Source organism: Dendrobates tinctorius, unplaced genomic scaffold, assembly GCF_039654945.1.
Source record: "Dendrobates tinctorius isolate UK_male_01 unplaced genomic scaffold, ASM3965494v1 ptg000293l, whole genome shotgun sequence".
NCBI classification, from domain to species: Eukaryota; Metazoa; Chordata; class Amphibia; order Anura; family Dendrobatidae; genus Dendrobates; species Dendrobates tinctorius.
In genome coordinates, this window is record NW_027361960.1 from 17382461 (window position 1) to 17398286 (window position 15826).

Genomic DNA, 15826 nt, shown 5'->3' on the forward strand with positions numbered 1-15826 from the left:
GATGCTCAATTGGTACCAAGGGGCCCAAAGAGTGCCCAGAAAAAATTCCCCACACCATGACACCACCACCACCAGCCTGAACCGTTGATACAAGGCAGGATGGATCCATGCTTTCATGTTGTTTACGCCAAATTCTGACCCTACCATCCGAATGTCGCAGCAGAAATCGAGACTCATCAGACCAGGCAACGTTTTTCCAATCTTCTACTGTCCAATTTCGATGAGCTTGTGCAAATTTTAGCCTGTTTCCTGTTCTTAGCTGAGAGGAGTGGTACCCAGTGTGGTCTTCTGCTGCTGTAGCCCATCTGCCTCAAAGTTCGACGCACTGTGCGTTCAGAGATGCTCTTCTGCCTACCTTGGTTGTAACGGGTGGCAATTTGAGTCACTGTTGCCTTTCTATCAGCTCGAACCAGTCTGCCCATTCTCCTCTGACCTCTGGCATCAACATGGCATTTCCGGCCACAGAACTGCCGCTCACTGGATTTTTTTTCTTTTTCGGACCATTCTCTGTAAACCCTAGAGATGGTTGTGCGTGAAAATCCCAGTAGATCAGCAGTTTCTGAAATTCTCAGACCAGCCCTTCTGGCACCAACAATCATGCCACGTTCAAAGGCACTCAAATCACCTTTCTTCCCCATACTGATGCTCGGTTTGAACTGCAGGAGATTGTCTTGACCATGTCTACATGCCTAAATGCACTGAGTTGCCGCCATGTGATTGGCTGATTAGAAATTAAGTCTTAACACACAGTTGGACAGGTGTACCTAATAAAGTGGCCAGTGAGTGTATATTGGATCTGATCTTCTCTCAGCTCTGCTCATTGTATGATTTTGCCAACTCCCCTTTCCCGCTCTCTGGCCACAACCTTCTTTCATTCTGACAAGAAATGTCAACCAGCTCAGAGCACCCCTCACTTATAGAAACATACACGATATTAACACGCAGAAACTTATAAAGAATTTGCAGTCATCATTGACCCCAGTCTCTTCATTTTCATGTCCTGACTCTGCACTGAAGCATAAGGCCACATGCACGCATCCAGCATTTGGTGAGTTTTTTAACCCAGTATTTGTAAGCCAAAACCAAAAGTGGTGAAAAAATGCAAAAGTGGTGCAAATTTTTGAATTATGCATTTCCTCTGACCATTGCACTCCTGGATTTTGCTTACAAATACTGGGGTAAATCAAATTCACCAAATACTCAATGTGTGCACATGGCCTCATAATGATACATTGCAGAGTACCTTGGATGAAGCTGCACCTTCTACAAATAGAACAGCTCGGCACAGCCTGCGACAACCCTGGTACACATTCTAAACACATTTCCTACAGCGGTGCTCCAGGTGTGCCGAACGTCTGTAGAGAAAATCCAATCTGGCAGATTTCGTCCATTATAAGTTTATGCTTAAAACAGACAACTCAGGCTTTCACCTCTTCAAGCAAACCTATTTCAACATCCTCATTAGCTCAGTATCCATCAATCCTAAACGTCTGACACTTTTCATTCCTTCCTATATCCAAGAGTAAAGGCCCCAACCATTGACCTCAGCGCTGGCGATCTGGCCAATTATTTCAAAGAAATTTTCTCCCAATCACTCTATACTATGCACTGTCCTCACTCTCCCATTGCATCTACCTCACTTTGTCTTTAAACCAGTCATAGAAGTAATTAGGCTCCTTGCATCTTCTCGCCTTACTACTTGCACCTGTGACCCTATTCCCTCACATCTCCTCCAGTCCATTTCCCCAGCTGTCACGACTCACAAATAATATATGCAACCTCTCTGGTATTTTTTCCTTATCTAAACATGAAATCAAAGTCATTAAAGGGAACCTGTCACCTCATTTTTCAGCTATAAGCTGTGGCCACTTCCTTTCGGGGCTTATCTACAACCCTCAATCTAACCTGAAAGATACAAAAAACAAGTTTTATTATACTCACCCGGGGGCGGTCCGGTCCGATGGGCATTGCAGGTCCGGCGCCTCACATCTTCATGCGATGTTATCTTTCTTGCTTTGTCATAACTCTTAAGCGGTATGTGTGGAGAAAACAAGGCACTGCTCATCACCTGCCCAATATAATCCCAACAGTGAAACATGGTGGTGGCAGCATCATGCTATGGGGGTGTTTTTCAGCTGCAGGGACAGGACTAATGGATGCAATTGAAGGAAACATGAATGCGGACAAGTACAGAGATAGCCTGGATAAGAACCTCTTCCAGAGTGCTCTGGACCTAAGACTTGCCTGAAGGTTCACCTTCCAACAAGACAATGACCATAAGCACACAGCTAAAATAACAAAGGAGTGGCTTCGGAACAACTCTGTGACCATTCTTGACTGGCCCAGCCAGAGCCCTGACCTAAACCCAATTGAGCATCTCTGGAGAGACCTGAAAATGTCTGTCCACCAACGTTCACCATCCAACCTGACGGAACTGGAGAGGATCTGCAAAGAAGAACGGCAGGATACCTAAATCCAGGTGTGAAAAACTTGTTGCATCATTCCCAAAGACGACTCATTGCTGTACTAGCTCAAAAGGGTGCTTCTACTTAATACTGAGCAAAGAGTCTGATTACTTATGACCATGTGATATTTCAGTTAATAAATTTACAAAAATGTCTACATTTTGTTTTTTTTTTTCAGTCAAGACGGGGTGCAGAGTGTACATTGAGAAAAAAAGTGAAATTTTTAGTTTACCAAATGGTTGCAATGAAACAAATAGTGGACAGCACAGTGCTCAGAGCAAGGAACAGATACCAGGAAACGGTCCAGTACACCAGGAGACGTGGAGGGGACCGTAGGAGAGCAACAACCCAGCAGGACTGCCTGCTCCCCAGACCTGAATCCAATCGAGCACATCTGGGACATCATATTTGGTTCATTCCACCAATGCTTTATTGAACCACAGACTGTCCACGAGTTGACGGATTCTTTAATCCAAGTCTGGGAGGAGATCCCTCAGGTGAACATCAGCCGCCTCATCAGGAGCATGTGCAGGCTTTGTAGCGAGGTCATACACGTGGAGGCCACACACAATATGGAGCATTATTTCCTTGTCTTGACACATTTACACTAAGCTGGATCAGCCTGTAATTTGATTTTACACTTTGATTTTGAGTATCATTCCAAAACCAGATCATTTTTATGTTTGGTGCTCTCAACGCATAAAGATTTAAGACTGGAATATTTTATTAAGTGATATCTAGGATGTAGTGTTTGTGTTCCCTTTATTTTTTTTAGCCGTGAATTCTCCAGAATATCAATCTAAGTTTAGAGGCAGAGCTAGAGTCCATATGTAAAAATAAGAACCTTTGTTTACCTTGTCCACAGGTCTGCTTGCTCTGTTGAATGTCTGTAGAATTTGAAAGTTTCCATGCTAAATTTCAAATTATTTTAGCCGAACCATAGCTGGACTTCTAAAACGTTGGCTGAATAATCTTCAAATTAAAGCGATTGATTTTTCACAATTTACCAGCTTCAATCGGTTTATATGTAGTTTATATTGTGATTAGGGATGAACTAATAGCTTCGGATAAGTCCTTATCTGAATAGCTATAGCGCTTACCGAATAGCTCCATCGGGAACCCGATAGCTGGAGAGCTCCCAATAATCAGCTGTTCGGCGCCGCAACTGCATGTGTCGCGGCTGTGTGACAGTCACAACACATGCATGAAGAGCCCAATATACAGGCTCTTGTATATTGGGCTCTTCATGCATGTGTGGTGACTGTCACACAGCCGCGGCGACATATGCTCTCCAGGTATCCAGGTTCCCGATGCAGCTATTCGGTAAGTGCTATAGTTATTCAGATAAGGACTTATCCGAAGCGGTTTGCTCATCCCTAATTGTGATATCTGATGACAGCATGGCTTTAAAGTGTTTGCTTCAAGTCAATAAAATAGGAGAGGCCTTATGTCTTGTAGGGTGATGGACAAATGGCACCCTCACTGAGCCATGTGACTGGAGAAGAAGCCAAGAACAGTAATCTGCTATTTCGGGCAGTCCCATAGAAAATTAATGGAGCAGAGATATGCATGCTTGATTTCTGCTCCTTTCAGACATTAAATAGCTTACTGATTTAGTGCAAAGTCTTTAATGACTATATAAAATACCTTATAGTTTGAATTCTTTAATGCACATGTTCACCTATAGACATGTATACGAATAATTATAAAAAAAAAAAATCTTTGCAATGTTTTTGCATTTTCGGTTCCATTTCACTTTTTGGTGTTTTTGCTACAAATGTGTATACCATTCTGTGGTTATCTACTGAAATACAAATCTTCTCTGTAGCCAGATTCCAGACCGATATCCCTCTCAGCAATCATCTTGCAGTGATTGAGAAGAAGCCTTTCAGAAGCTACAGGAAGAAAGAAAGGACTACAGAGTGGGAGTAATAAAATGTGGGCTGCCTCTTCCCATGATGGAATAAATAGTGTGTAGTATGCGCATGTTGTGATGATATTATGATCACACAGCAGAAAGAAGGGTAGTGTTTGTGGAATAAAGGTAATGCACACCAATATTTAATTTCTGAAAGCATCCTCTTGAAAAGGTACAATTATCAAGAAAACTAGCAAAAAAGAAGACTGCTAAGCCCATTTTCAGTGTAAAACTAAAAACTTTCATATTCAACACTTACTATGTGCCTGTAGTTGCTCGCTCTCATATTTGCAGAATATGGGCATAGGATGAGGATAGCAGAGTAATTGAATTAGTCTTCATTGTCCCTGGGAGCACATTCACATGGCAGTGCTCTGTTCCATTGTTTAATCATGTTCTCTTTTAAAAGGTGAATAGATCCTTTAATTCAATCTGCTCCCATTTAATAAAAGCTAACATTGTGTGGCCTTCTGACTGCACTAGTATTGTGATTTATATGACACTAAGAAAGCATGTGCTTTGTGTTTATGATGCATTGCTAACTTCATTATACCTAGAATTGCCATGCCAACATATGTGAAGACAAATAACATTGACTACTGTTTATTTAGAATTTTTAATTGTTACAAAACAAAAATTGTGCAGCTTAAAAAAAAAATGTCCAGGATTAGAAATACTCATCTTTTTAACCTGTAGGATTAGTGCCACTCATGTCCATGGGCCACGTTTGCTAGTGCAGCTTAACCTTTCAAGCAAATAGGTATAGGGCTTTCAAAACAAGACACCACTTGTGGACATCTCCTTTAAAATTGTCGATTTTAATACTTTCCCTCAATGTGAGCACTTTTCAGGTTGCACTGTAACACCTTTTTGAAATGATACTGAACAGATGAGAAATGAAGTCCTCCCAACTCTTACAGTTACCCAGGTATATGCAACGAAGTTTTACGGCTTGAAATTAAGTTAATATTTTATATAATGAACATTACCATATCTTCTTAAACATTTTCCAGTTAACTCCCAATAATTTAAAAAAATAAAAACTAACCTGAGCAAACTTTGTGAAAACACGTCACTGTATATTTTGCAGATATAGACAATAGGTTGTACATATAAATTATAATTACATGTGCAGAACACACATCCATGGTCCCCAGCTGTCCAAGATATTATGATCCAAAAAGTCAAGGACACGCCAGGTAAACTAGGATTACTTCATATACTCTTAGAACCACACAAGTGTATAACCCAAAGTCAAAAAAAACATTGAAAAGAAAACGGAATTTGATTTGACCACCAACTGTACACTATTGTCAGCCAATGTTATCCTCATCCTTTATCAATGAAAACTAAAATTATTAAAGGGATTTTTTACAGTGAGAAAAAAACCTCTTATGTAAATAATTATAGCATAAACTCCTAATTCCAGTTAGTAAAGGTATTTCAGTAGCACAATAATTATTTGATAAAATCAGATTACGTGTGGAAAGGCTTGACTGCGGTGACTGGAACTGTGCAATATATTAGGGCCAAGCAGAATGATTTCAGAGTCAGATATCATTCGGTATTAAAAAGTGAAATCAGGTGGTAAAAAGCGCTGTAGTGAGTGGGTTATTTCAAAGAAGATACAAATATTCTCACTGGTGGATTGCAGAGAGCTGATTATTTAGAGAACAACAAGGAAGGAGAGTGTGGCATTAGTAATGCAGAGGCTGCATAGGCAAGTGGCAAGACACTATACCCAGTGAAATCAACATTTTGTTCCCATCTCTACTGGCACGTATTGGCAAGAATGTCAGCCGACATACAATATTAAAACAAGTAACGCAGAGTTATCTGTGGTCACGCTCTTCAGTGTTAGTGTGTAACTCAAGACTTTACATTCTGGTTGTTTTCTAGATCTTACCTTAATAAAACACACAATGTTAATAAACAGACATAGTCCAGAGTTAGTATCTTGGTATTATAACATTTATTAAAATAATGCTATGGGGTTAATAGAAACAGCAAAGAACCAAAGAATTAAAATGCAAGCCATGTAAAAACCCAACTAAGACCCAAATATGTCTAATGTCATCCAGTCGCTAACTAGAAGCCAAGAAAGACAACACTCCCAATATAATAAAGTACTGCAAAACAATTGGCAATTTTAGTTATCAAAATTGTGGGTTTTGCATTTTTGTATCCTTTTTCTCAATCAGGAAAAAATCCACTTGAATGTTATATAACATACATATAAAACAAGATAGAAAAATACATTATAAACTTGTAACAATGGCTGTAAATACATTATTTTACATTTTTAGGCAATAGGTTGGTTATGATACATACATAGCATGAAACTACTAAGGTTATAAAGAACAGACAAATACATTTCATCTGTACGGTTACATATCAGAGACACTCCCAGCTAAACATTCTAAAAAATAAAATATATAATACTGTCAAAGAAACAAAGAAAGAATGAAAATAAAAACTAATTATAAAGAATAAAAACTTGAAAATCATAATACTGAGATCAAAGGCATCCAGAGTTTTCAAACATCATGCTTTTATCATAAAGTTGACCCATTTGTTCTTAAGTTTGTTCATAGCAATGACTACTTACATGTCTATTCAATAGATCTATGCATCTTCCATCATTCCCAAAAAATAAAATATTAAAAGTCGTCTAACAATAAAATTGCTAAAAGGTCCAGGTTTTTCATAACTGAGATGAATCTGGATCAAATACTGATTTAGAAACGGTCTGATCGCTAAATGCAAAAGTGTTTCAAAATTGTTCAAAACCATACCCTAGAAAGGGAGGAAAAAAAAACTACTATATAGACCAAGGAAGACAAAGCTGGTGGCATGGGAAATAAAAGCAGGAAGCTGAAGAGGAAAGCATGAATGTCTGTTGCATAGTAAATCAACTGAATTTGTTTTGGTGAGATGGGATGGCTGACTAGGTCACCACAAAGGAGCATGAAATCTAGGCGCTCTAGAGGGGACCTTTTTATGGACTGCGCAATACACTGCAGGGCAGTGATGACAATACTGGGAACAAACATCTCAGTGACATTGGAAAAGTAAGTTTTGTTACAATGGCAAAGTTCACTAAACTGTTCACTATTCACAGAAGTTTGGCAATACTAAAAAGTAGTTGGCATTATGTCAAGTACAGGCAAGAAAATTATGACTCCTATGAAAAGCTTTTTTTGCTGTGGCAACCATATTAGAATTTTTTTTTCTTAATATCATATTGTACTGGGCGACTGAATTATACAGCTCAACCGAATTTTAAAGTTTTTCATACTGCTAATAAACTTGAGGTCTATCAAAACTTGCTTGGCAACATGCTACAGGCCATTTGACCTTGACGTAAATAAAAGGAACAAACGTATACAAGACCATGGGACTAAATGACCACAGAGAAAAATAAGGCACTTTCTTTTCTTTAGACTTACACCGATATTAAAACTAAAGAAAGGAAAAAAAAAAATTAAACAAAAAGGTGAGGGATGGGGAACAAAGACAAAAAGCTCTTTTTGGTCTTATTCCTTGACTACCACCAAAACAAAAGCATTTAATGCAACGAAGGGTTAGGGTTTTTTTGTTTGTTTTTTTCCTTTTTTTATAACACTTGAAAGTATAAAATGCTACATTTCCAAAAATATAGTTTTTTTTCTGCACCAGCACCCTTGTATAGTAAAAGTATCTACTTTTGTTCATGTTTTCAATGCACTACACTTGTATCTACAATTTCAATACAATTATACAGCAAATAGGCAAGCATGGCTTTTACATCCTTATTTTTTTTCTATACAGGGAGGTCTAAAACATTTTTGAACAGTTTGCCCAGTAATGTGATACATAATGCATGTACCTTGCTCCAATATTTAAATACGTGAGGCTTTGTGACCAACATTGTACTATTTGCATCATAATATCTGCAGATAATGTTGTCACCATCTTAATTTGTATAGCAGGGAAAAAAAAAAGTTTATAACTCAGAATTTCATGGCACCCTTTTATCAATGTAAAATTTGGCAGGTGATATAAAGAAAACAAATTGCAAAAACCACCCTGTTAGGGTGTTCTAGAGACTTGAGTAATTCCTAAATTTAATTTTTGTTCTTTTAAATATATAAAATCACTTCACCAGTGAAATCCCTGACCAATCAGGTTCATGCATGATGCATCATCACAACACAGTACATTCAGCTTTATACTTCACTATACGAGAGAAAAAACAAACAAAGTAGAGTTCCCTAGAAGTCTCTCACAGTAACTGCCTCTGTCATTGGTAGTTGAGGATCAGCTGTCTTGCCAGTACTGTAGGTGAAGCCTTTATACCGTTCGTTTGGTTAGGACACTAGAACATGATCAGTGCGAAGGGTTGAATTGGACCTTATTGCTTTACTACAATTCAGTGCAGATACTAAAAATCACTTTCACCCAATCAGGGAAAGAAAAAAAAAATGCAAAAAATGTTGAGTTGGAAGATAACCATTTTTCTGTGTCTTTTGTTAGATGGTAAGACGAACGGACAAGTGCCCCAGCTCCCTGCACTGAAGACAGGCAAGCAGAGGCGTTTACCAGTTAACTGATCAGCAGGCAGGCATGGTCAGGTCATCATTGGGTGAAGAATTCAGAGGTCAGAAGGTCATAGGTTAGTTGCCGGTGGCGGCTGGGTGGTTAGAAACAAAAATAAAAAAAATGAAAAAAAAAAGAAAGAAAAGATAGAGAAGAGATTAGTTTCAGCTAGTGACTGCTTAATGACAACATGAAAAACTAATCACAACTAATAAAAAAACAAGCATGTTTAATTCTGACATACTGATTGACACCATCTACAGAATGCAACAAAATCATGACACCAAGTATCATGATTCGAATGTGTGAAGGAGGAGCCCACGCCCATAAAACTTGTTAACAAGTAGAAAAAAAATGGAAATAAAACACAACTAAGGGCTAATGGTTAGTAGCAGTCGGAAATTGAAGACAATAATGAATCAGCTCGGAACTCGGAAAGAAATTTTCAGACAGTCAGTGCACACAATCAGTATCTGACTGCTATTAAGCATTAGTACTCCCCAATGGTGCAAGCATTGAAGCATCTAATATTAATGATGATGTGATTATTAACTTGGATTAGAGTAATGGATCTAAAGATTTATTTTTTTTAAAGCAAAAATTAAATGAAGAAAAATCAATGCTTTAATATAAACTAGGGGCCAAACAAGATCGTTTTTGTTCAATAAATTTTATTGCTCATTTCTATTTACAAACACAATATCTTGGCCTCATAATACAAAGCAGTAAATAAACTCTGGTCTAGCACAGTAGGCGTCATCATGTGAACCAGGAATGGCTAACACTATTGCTACTGGCAGCATTTCCAGTTGAAAATACTAATTTACACAATATAGGACACATATAAAATGCATTTGTATGTAAACACTGTAAAAGTCCTGGCTTTTTTTTATTTCTAGACTCAAAAATTTTGAAGTACATAGAAAAACCAAAACCGAATAATCTAATATGCTAATAAAGCATTTTATAACTACAAACAGCCCCCTAATTTCAAAGCTAATACTCTGCAAATACAATAAAATCTGACATTTCATATACATTCCTGCATTATATTTTTATATTTCTTACGCCATCTGTAAATACTATTTTCTTTTTTGAAAAAAAAAAAAAATAAAAAAAAAATAAAAATACAGTAAAACATAAAAAGTTCTCAAGTGGAAAGTTAACATTCCCAGTGTTCTTGAGCTCTTCCTTCCTCAGTAACTCAATCTCCTTCACTAAACTTGGTCCACTTAACAGTAGTATGCTTAAGACTCTTTCAACAGCTTTACTATATATTATGAGGTTCCATTTGCTTATATTGTACTGTTGCCATTATGACTAAAGCAGAGGAAATGTAGTCAAGAAGTTTTCAGTGCAAAGTCAGATTTGTGGCATTTCGTAAAATGAAATCCAGTAGGTTCGCGGATAGCTTAGTCTTAAAGACCATGCATCAGTTGGTCAACTTCATAAACAGAATGGCAAAAGATATACAGTATCTCTTGTATGAATCGGATTCCCTTCCAATTGCTTAAGTTTTACGTAGGAATACAAAAACATAACCGCGGTCTCTTCATTACTTAATCAGAATCTAAATAAAACTGTGGCTCAGAACTACCACAATGGCATTATGCAGTCATAAAGACTGAGATTTTGATGGACGCTAAGTTCAATGCACTACTTCTAGAACTGGATTAAGAGGTATTATCAAAAAATGTGGTTACAAAATTATACTGTAATATCAGTTGGTGCAGCTTACTGGCATAGCTGTGATACATCCTCTGCCGAGTCTATGGCCAAATACAGTACACACAGGTTTAATTACTGTGCAACATTAACAACAGATCATAACAAGTATTTCAGTCTAGTCTGTCAGTTACAACAATTAAACTGAATATTATAGGATACAAATGTAGTCATGAATAATCTTTGAAATGACTGCCCTTCAAGTCAGGAATGCTTAATTACAAAAGAAGAATCTTTACCAGAACTGCATGAAAAATCACATTCACAGAGGCACTATAACAACCGGTAATGTTTCACAACTCGTCAAAGGATCTAGGAAGCTCGAGGCCCAAACTTTGTAAATAGCAGATGCCTGGATCTTGATTACTATAATGATGTTTTGTCCATAACCAGATTATTATTGGATTTCAGTCTCAAATTTTTGATGTTTTACTGATTGGTTGTTTGCAAGATCATTGTAACTGAAGTTTTAGAACCTGGAGATCTCCAAGATTGCTACTGCCTCTTTCAATGTTGAAGAAATGGGGAAAAAAGTGTACTTTACAAACAATACACGATAGCGGAACAGTGTACTCCTTACCCTCTCCGCTCTCTGCGCCTGTGTTATAAGCGACCGAACGTTATTGTTAAGCATATCCACGACTATTCAGATATTGTGTTCACATTTCTTTACATTGTGAATACTGGTTAAAACAAATGGTCTTATTTTCTGTTTAAAAGAAGTCCTTATTCTTTTAATAAATATTTAATAAATGGTCATGAAGATTTTACCTGCCTGTCTGTTGCACTCAGCAGTGTTTATATCACCCCCTTTTGTTAAAAATTTCTTTGATACATGGTGTCTCCTGGACTGGACCATCACCTGGGGTAAGCAGCTGCAGCTGATTCCTTCCATTTCTTGTTTTGAAACAGGGTTTTGCCCAGTATTTGCACATCCCTTCAAGGTAAGCGCACTACCATATGCCATGTCAGTCCTCACCATCTGCATTTTATTGAGGCTTTTTGCCCTATGGATGGCACTGCTTTTTTATTCTCATTATAGGTTCATATCTTTTAGAGAGGTTGTCCACTTTCAGGAAAAAAAGATCCCAAATGCTATAAAATATTTAAAAGAACAAGCAGTGCAGCTACTCCCCCTTCCTTGGCTCCAGTTCCAGGTCCCCGATTATGCTCTGGTGTCAGTATTTATGCTGCAGTGGCGAAGTCAAGGCGACAGAGTGGATCCCTGCTGTGGCTAAGCACTGACCTCAGCGGCTGTGAAGTAGACCGCATGAACCGCTGAGCTCAGTGATTGATAGGGGCATTGGAGGGGAGCTGGACCCAGGGACAGCAAGTACCTACTGTGGTCATTATTTTAGGTATTTTACAGTGTTCAAGGTCCAGTTTTCTAATAGTGGCAAACCTACTAAAATAGAACATGTAACAATGGGGATAATTTATAATATCAAATGGGGCTTTTGTTTCTTTGATTCAATGACACAAAGAAATAATCATCATTCATCATAAGATGAAAACAAAGACTAAAATTCCATCTGCAAATATTAGTCAAGGCCACGGATTCAAAGACCCTTACTTTCTACTTTTATATTTAAGCATTCATCTGTCCAGATTTGCAACACCAAAGGAAATTCTGCACACCAACATATCGAGCTGTGTATGCCAGCTGTGCGATCACTGGTAAAATAGGGACATAGAAAGAAACTGATGAACCACCGATGGGCGATCAGCATCTCTTAAACATCTGCTCTAAAGTATTGGTGTGCATATTAATTGTGGTGGAGTAAACTTACAGACATAGCATTTGCGGTAACAAAGAGGGAAAAAAACAAAACACAAACTACACAGCTAAACTAACCTCTGTCTGCGGTCACAATCCTTTGGTAAGGATGGACTCGCATATCATGCCTTCGAACTTTAGTTGCCACCGCACCTAGTTAAATTGCAATTACCAAGACAATGTTAGAAACACAACATTCATTTAAAAAGTACACACAAAACATTAACAGGTTCATCAAAAAGGGAGTTTACATGTTGTCTTGCTACAAAAAAAGGATTTAAATTTAAGAAAGCAACACGTTAAGGCACAGTAGTTTAGAGTCATTGCTATATAAAAGATACATGTGCAGATTAATATTGCATTTAATATCACACGTCTGGCCTTAACCTGCTCAGCCCTGGGAGTTCGCTTGGTGTCTGCAAGCACCTGTGACACTGAAGGGCATCATAATGCTTTTACTTGCCATTGAGTAGCAGTTTGTCTTGAAATCTGTTAGACCCAAGAAGAATGAAGCTTTACTAGTCACATAATCATTGAAGTGCTTCACTTGCTGCACAATTACAGTTTTTCTTTTACTTTAATACTGACATCAGTTGTATTATAAAGGATTCCAGTTGTCCATTTTTAATGATTTGAGTATTCATTACCTTAAGTTAATAAGTAGAAACCACATAAATTAAGTGATTAGTAAAGCGCACAAGTAGGTAACTTAGCAGTCAGCATACTACTACACACTCACTGCTACTTATAACGTATAGACTAAATCAAATATTGATCAACATAAAGAAAAGGTTTATTTTATCTATGTGCAAAATAAAAAAATAAGTGCAAGTAAGTCACTGACTGCTAGGCAAAGTTTATTTCTTTATGTCTCTCTTTTGTTTCAAGACTGCTGAAACTAGGCAATTGCTAAATTTCAAATCTGATGATCAGTGAAGGGTCATTTAAAATTTTCTTGAATTCTTAGCCTTTCGTGGGGAAAGCCATACCTGAAGACAAAAGGAAGGGAATTAAGAAGCAAGTTAGCATTTTATTATATTTGAAAATATAATCTGATTATATATCATGTCGTCGTGACGCCAACAGATTGATAATACAAGATGGCAGTGGTGCTTGAAAAAGGCTGGGTAACAGTCTCCATGCTGCAATTTAGTCAATGGTTGTTGATAGAGCCATGAGAAGTAGAAAGTAAACCAAGCACATTGTGCTTTTAAGCACCGCTGCCACTTTAGTCTAGTTATTGGCAGCAGTCGGGCACTAGGAGGCAGATCATTTGCCACTAATTTTTGTGATGAAGACTATCCTCCCATATGGAAAATATTAGCATTCGGTAAGATAGTGTCCTCCCAACAGAGGCAATGGCAGCCAACAGAAAATACCGCAGTTCTATATCCCCCGTATTCATTAGGGTAAAGCACCTGGTGCCATTTCAGCTGACCGTAGACCGGCACCAACCTAACAGAATGGTGCCATCAAACAAGTCAGCATAGTTTGATAGAAGTAATTTTAATAGTGGTGTCACAAGTAGAGCTGAGTGGACTCCTGGCTGTTCGGGTCTGGCCCGAACAGTTACAAAAAGTTCGGGTACCAGAACAGTACCCAGACCCAAACCCCATTCAGTTGAATGGTGGGCCCGAACATCCAGTGTTTGCCACACTATCATGTGCATGACAGCGCGGTAAACACTGCTTCTGATCAGCGGGGATGATTTCACCGCTGATCAGAAGTGGTGTTTGCCGTGCTGCCATGCACATAACAGTGCAACAAACACCCAATGTTCGGGCAGCCAAATCTGAACAGTAATATGGACTTCCTGGTGAAATCCGTGTTTGGTGTCTGTGCCTTAACAGTAGGTGTTCGGTATGGGCACCGAACGTTACTGTTCGGGTTCGCCCATCTCTAGTCACAAGTGCCATCTTACTCAAACCAACTACAGTTGGTGTTTCATTTTTCCTCAATGAGCACCAGTGGCATAATTATATTATTTGAATATAATCACTCTTTGCTATATTGGCTTTCTAGTACTCCTCTACTAATACATCAGTTTACGATAAGGTCGGATTATGTGCCATTGTATAACAGTTTCACCAGTGTATGTAGCACAGACAGGAATGTGCACAATGATAATAAATGACATGTAGTACAAAGCATCCCTGAAAGCAATACATATACAGTGCCTACAAGTAGTATTCAACCCCCTGCAGATTTAGCAGGTTTGATAAGATGCAAATAAGTTAGAGCCTTCAAACTTCACACAAGAGCAGGATTTATTAACAGATGCATAAATCTTACAAACCAAAAAGTTATGTTGCTCAGTTAAATGTTAAAAAATTTTAAACATAGAAGTGTGGGTCAATTATTATTCAACCCCTAGGTTTAATATTTTGTGGAATAACCCTTGTTTGCAATTACAGCTAATAATCGTCTTTTATAAGACCTGATCAGGCCGGCACAGGTCTCTGGAGTTATCTTGGCCCACTCCTCCATGCAGATCTTGTCCAAGTTATCTAGGTTCTTTGGGTGTCGCATGTGGACTTTAATCTTGAGCTCCTTCCACAAGTTTTCAATTGGGTTAAGGTCAGGAGACTGACTAGGCCACTCCAACACCTTGATTTTTTGCCTCTTGAACCAGGCCTTGGTTTTCTTGGCTGTGTGCTTTGGGTCGTTGTCTTGTTGGAAGATGAAATGACGACCCATCTTAAGATCCTTGATGGAGGAGCGGAGGTTCTTGGCCAAAATCTCCAGGTAGGCCGTGCTATCCATCTTCCCATGGATGCGGACCAGATAGCCAGGCCCCTTGGCTGAGAAACAGCCCCACAGTATGATGCTGCCACCACCATGCTTGACTGTAGGGATGGTATTTTTGGGGTCGTATGCAGTGCCATCCAGTCTCCAAACGTCACGTGTGTGGTTGGCACCAAAGATCTCGATCTTGGTCTCATCAGACCAGAGAACCTTGAACCAGTCTGTCTCAGAGTCCTCCAAGTGATCATGAGCAAACTGTAGACGAGCCTTTACATGACGCTTTGAAAGTAAAGGTACCTTTCGGGCTCGTCTGGAACGGAGACCATTGCGGTGGAGTACGTTACTTATGGTATTGACTGAAACCAATGTCTCCACTGCCATGAGATCTTCCCGGAGCTCCTTCCTTGTTGTCCTTGGGTTAGCCTTGACTCTTCGGACAAGCCTGGCCTCGGCACGGGAGGAAACTTTCAAAGGCTGTCCAGGCTGTGGAAGGCTAACAGTAGTTCCATAAGCCTTCCACTTCCGGATGATGCTCCCAACAGTGGAGACAGGTAGGCCCAACTCCTTGGAAAGGGTTTTGTACCCCTTGCCAGCCTTGTGACCCTCCACGATCTTGTC

General features: G+C 38.8%; 1 protein-coding gene across 7 annotated transcripts in view; it reads right to left on the bottom strand.

Annotated features, from left to right (window-relative positions):
- Window positions 1–6332: 6332 nt before the first annotated feature.
- QKI (QKI, KH domain containing RNA binding) overlaps window positions 6333–15826 on the bottom strand; it is a 190062-nt gene continuing 180568 nt past the window's right edge. For 3 of the 7 annotated variants that reach the window (XR_012226900.1, XR_012226902.1, XR_012226901.1), the window contains 2 exons: window positions 12542–13452; window positions 6333–9055 (listed from right to left, as the gene is read on the bottom strand). Coding sequence is in view for 4 of the 7 variants with exons in the window: in XM_073560170.1 (XP_073416271.1) it covers window positions 9039–9055; window positions 12542–12616 (92 nt within the window). In the remaining 3 variants the exon portion in view is untranslated. Of the gene's footprint in view, window positions 9056–9615; window positions 13453–15826 lie in introns of those variants that run through there. The other 4 variants (XM_073560170.1, XM_073560169.1, XM_073560171.1 and 1 more) reach the window with 2 other exon arrangements.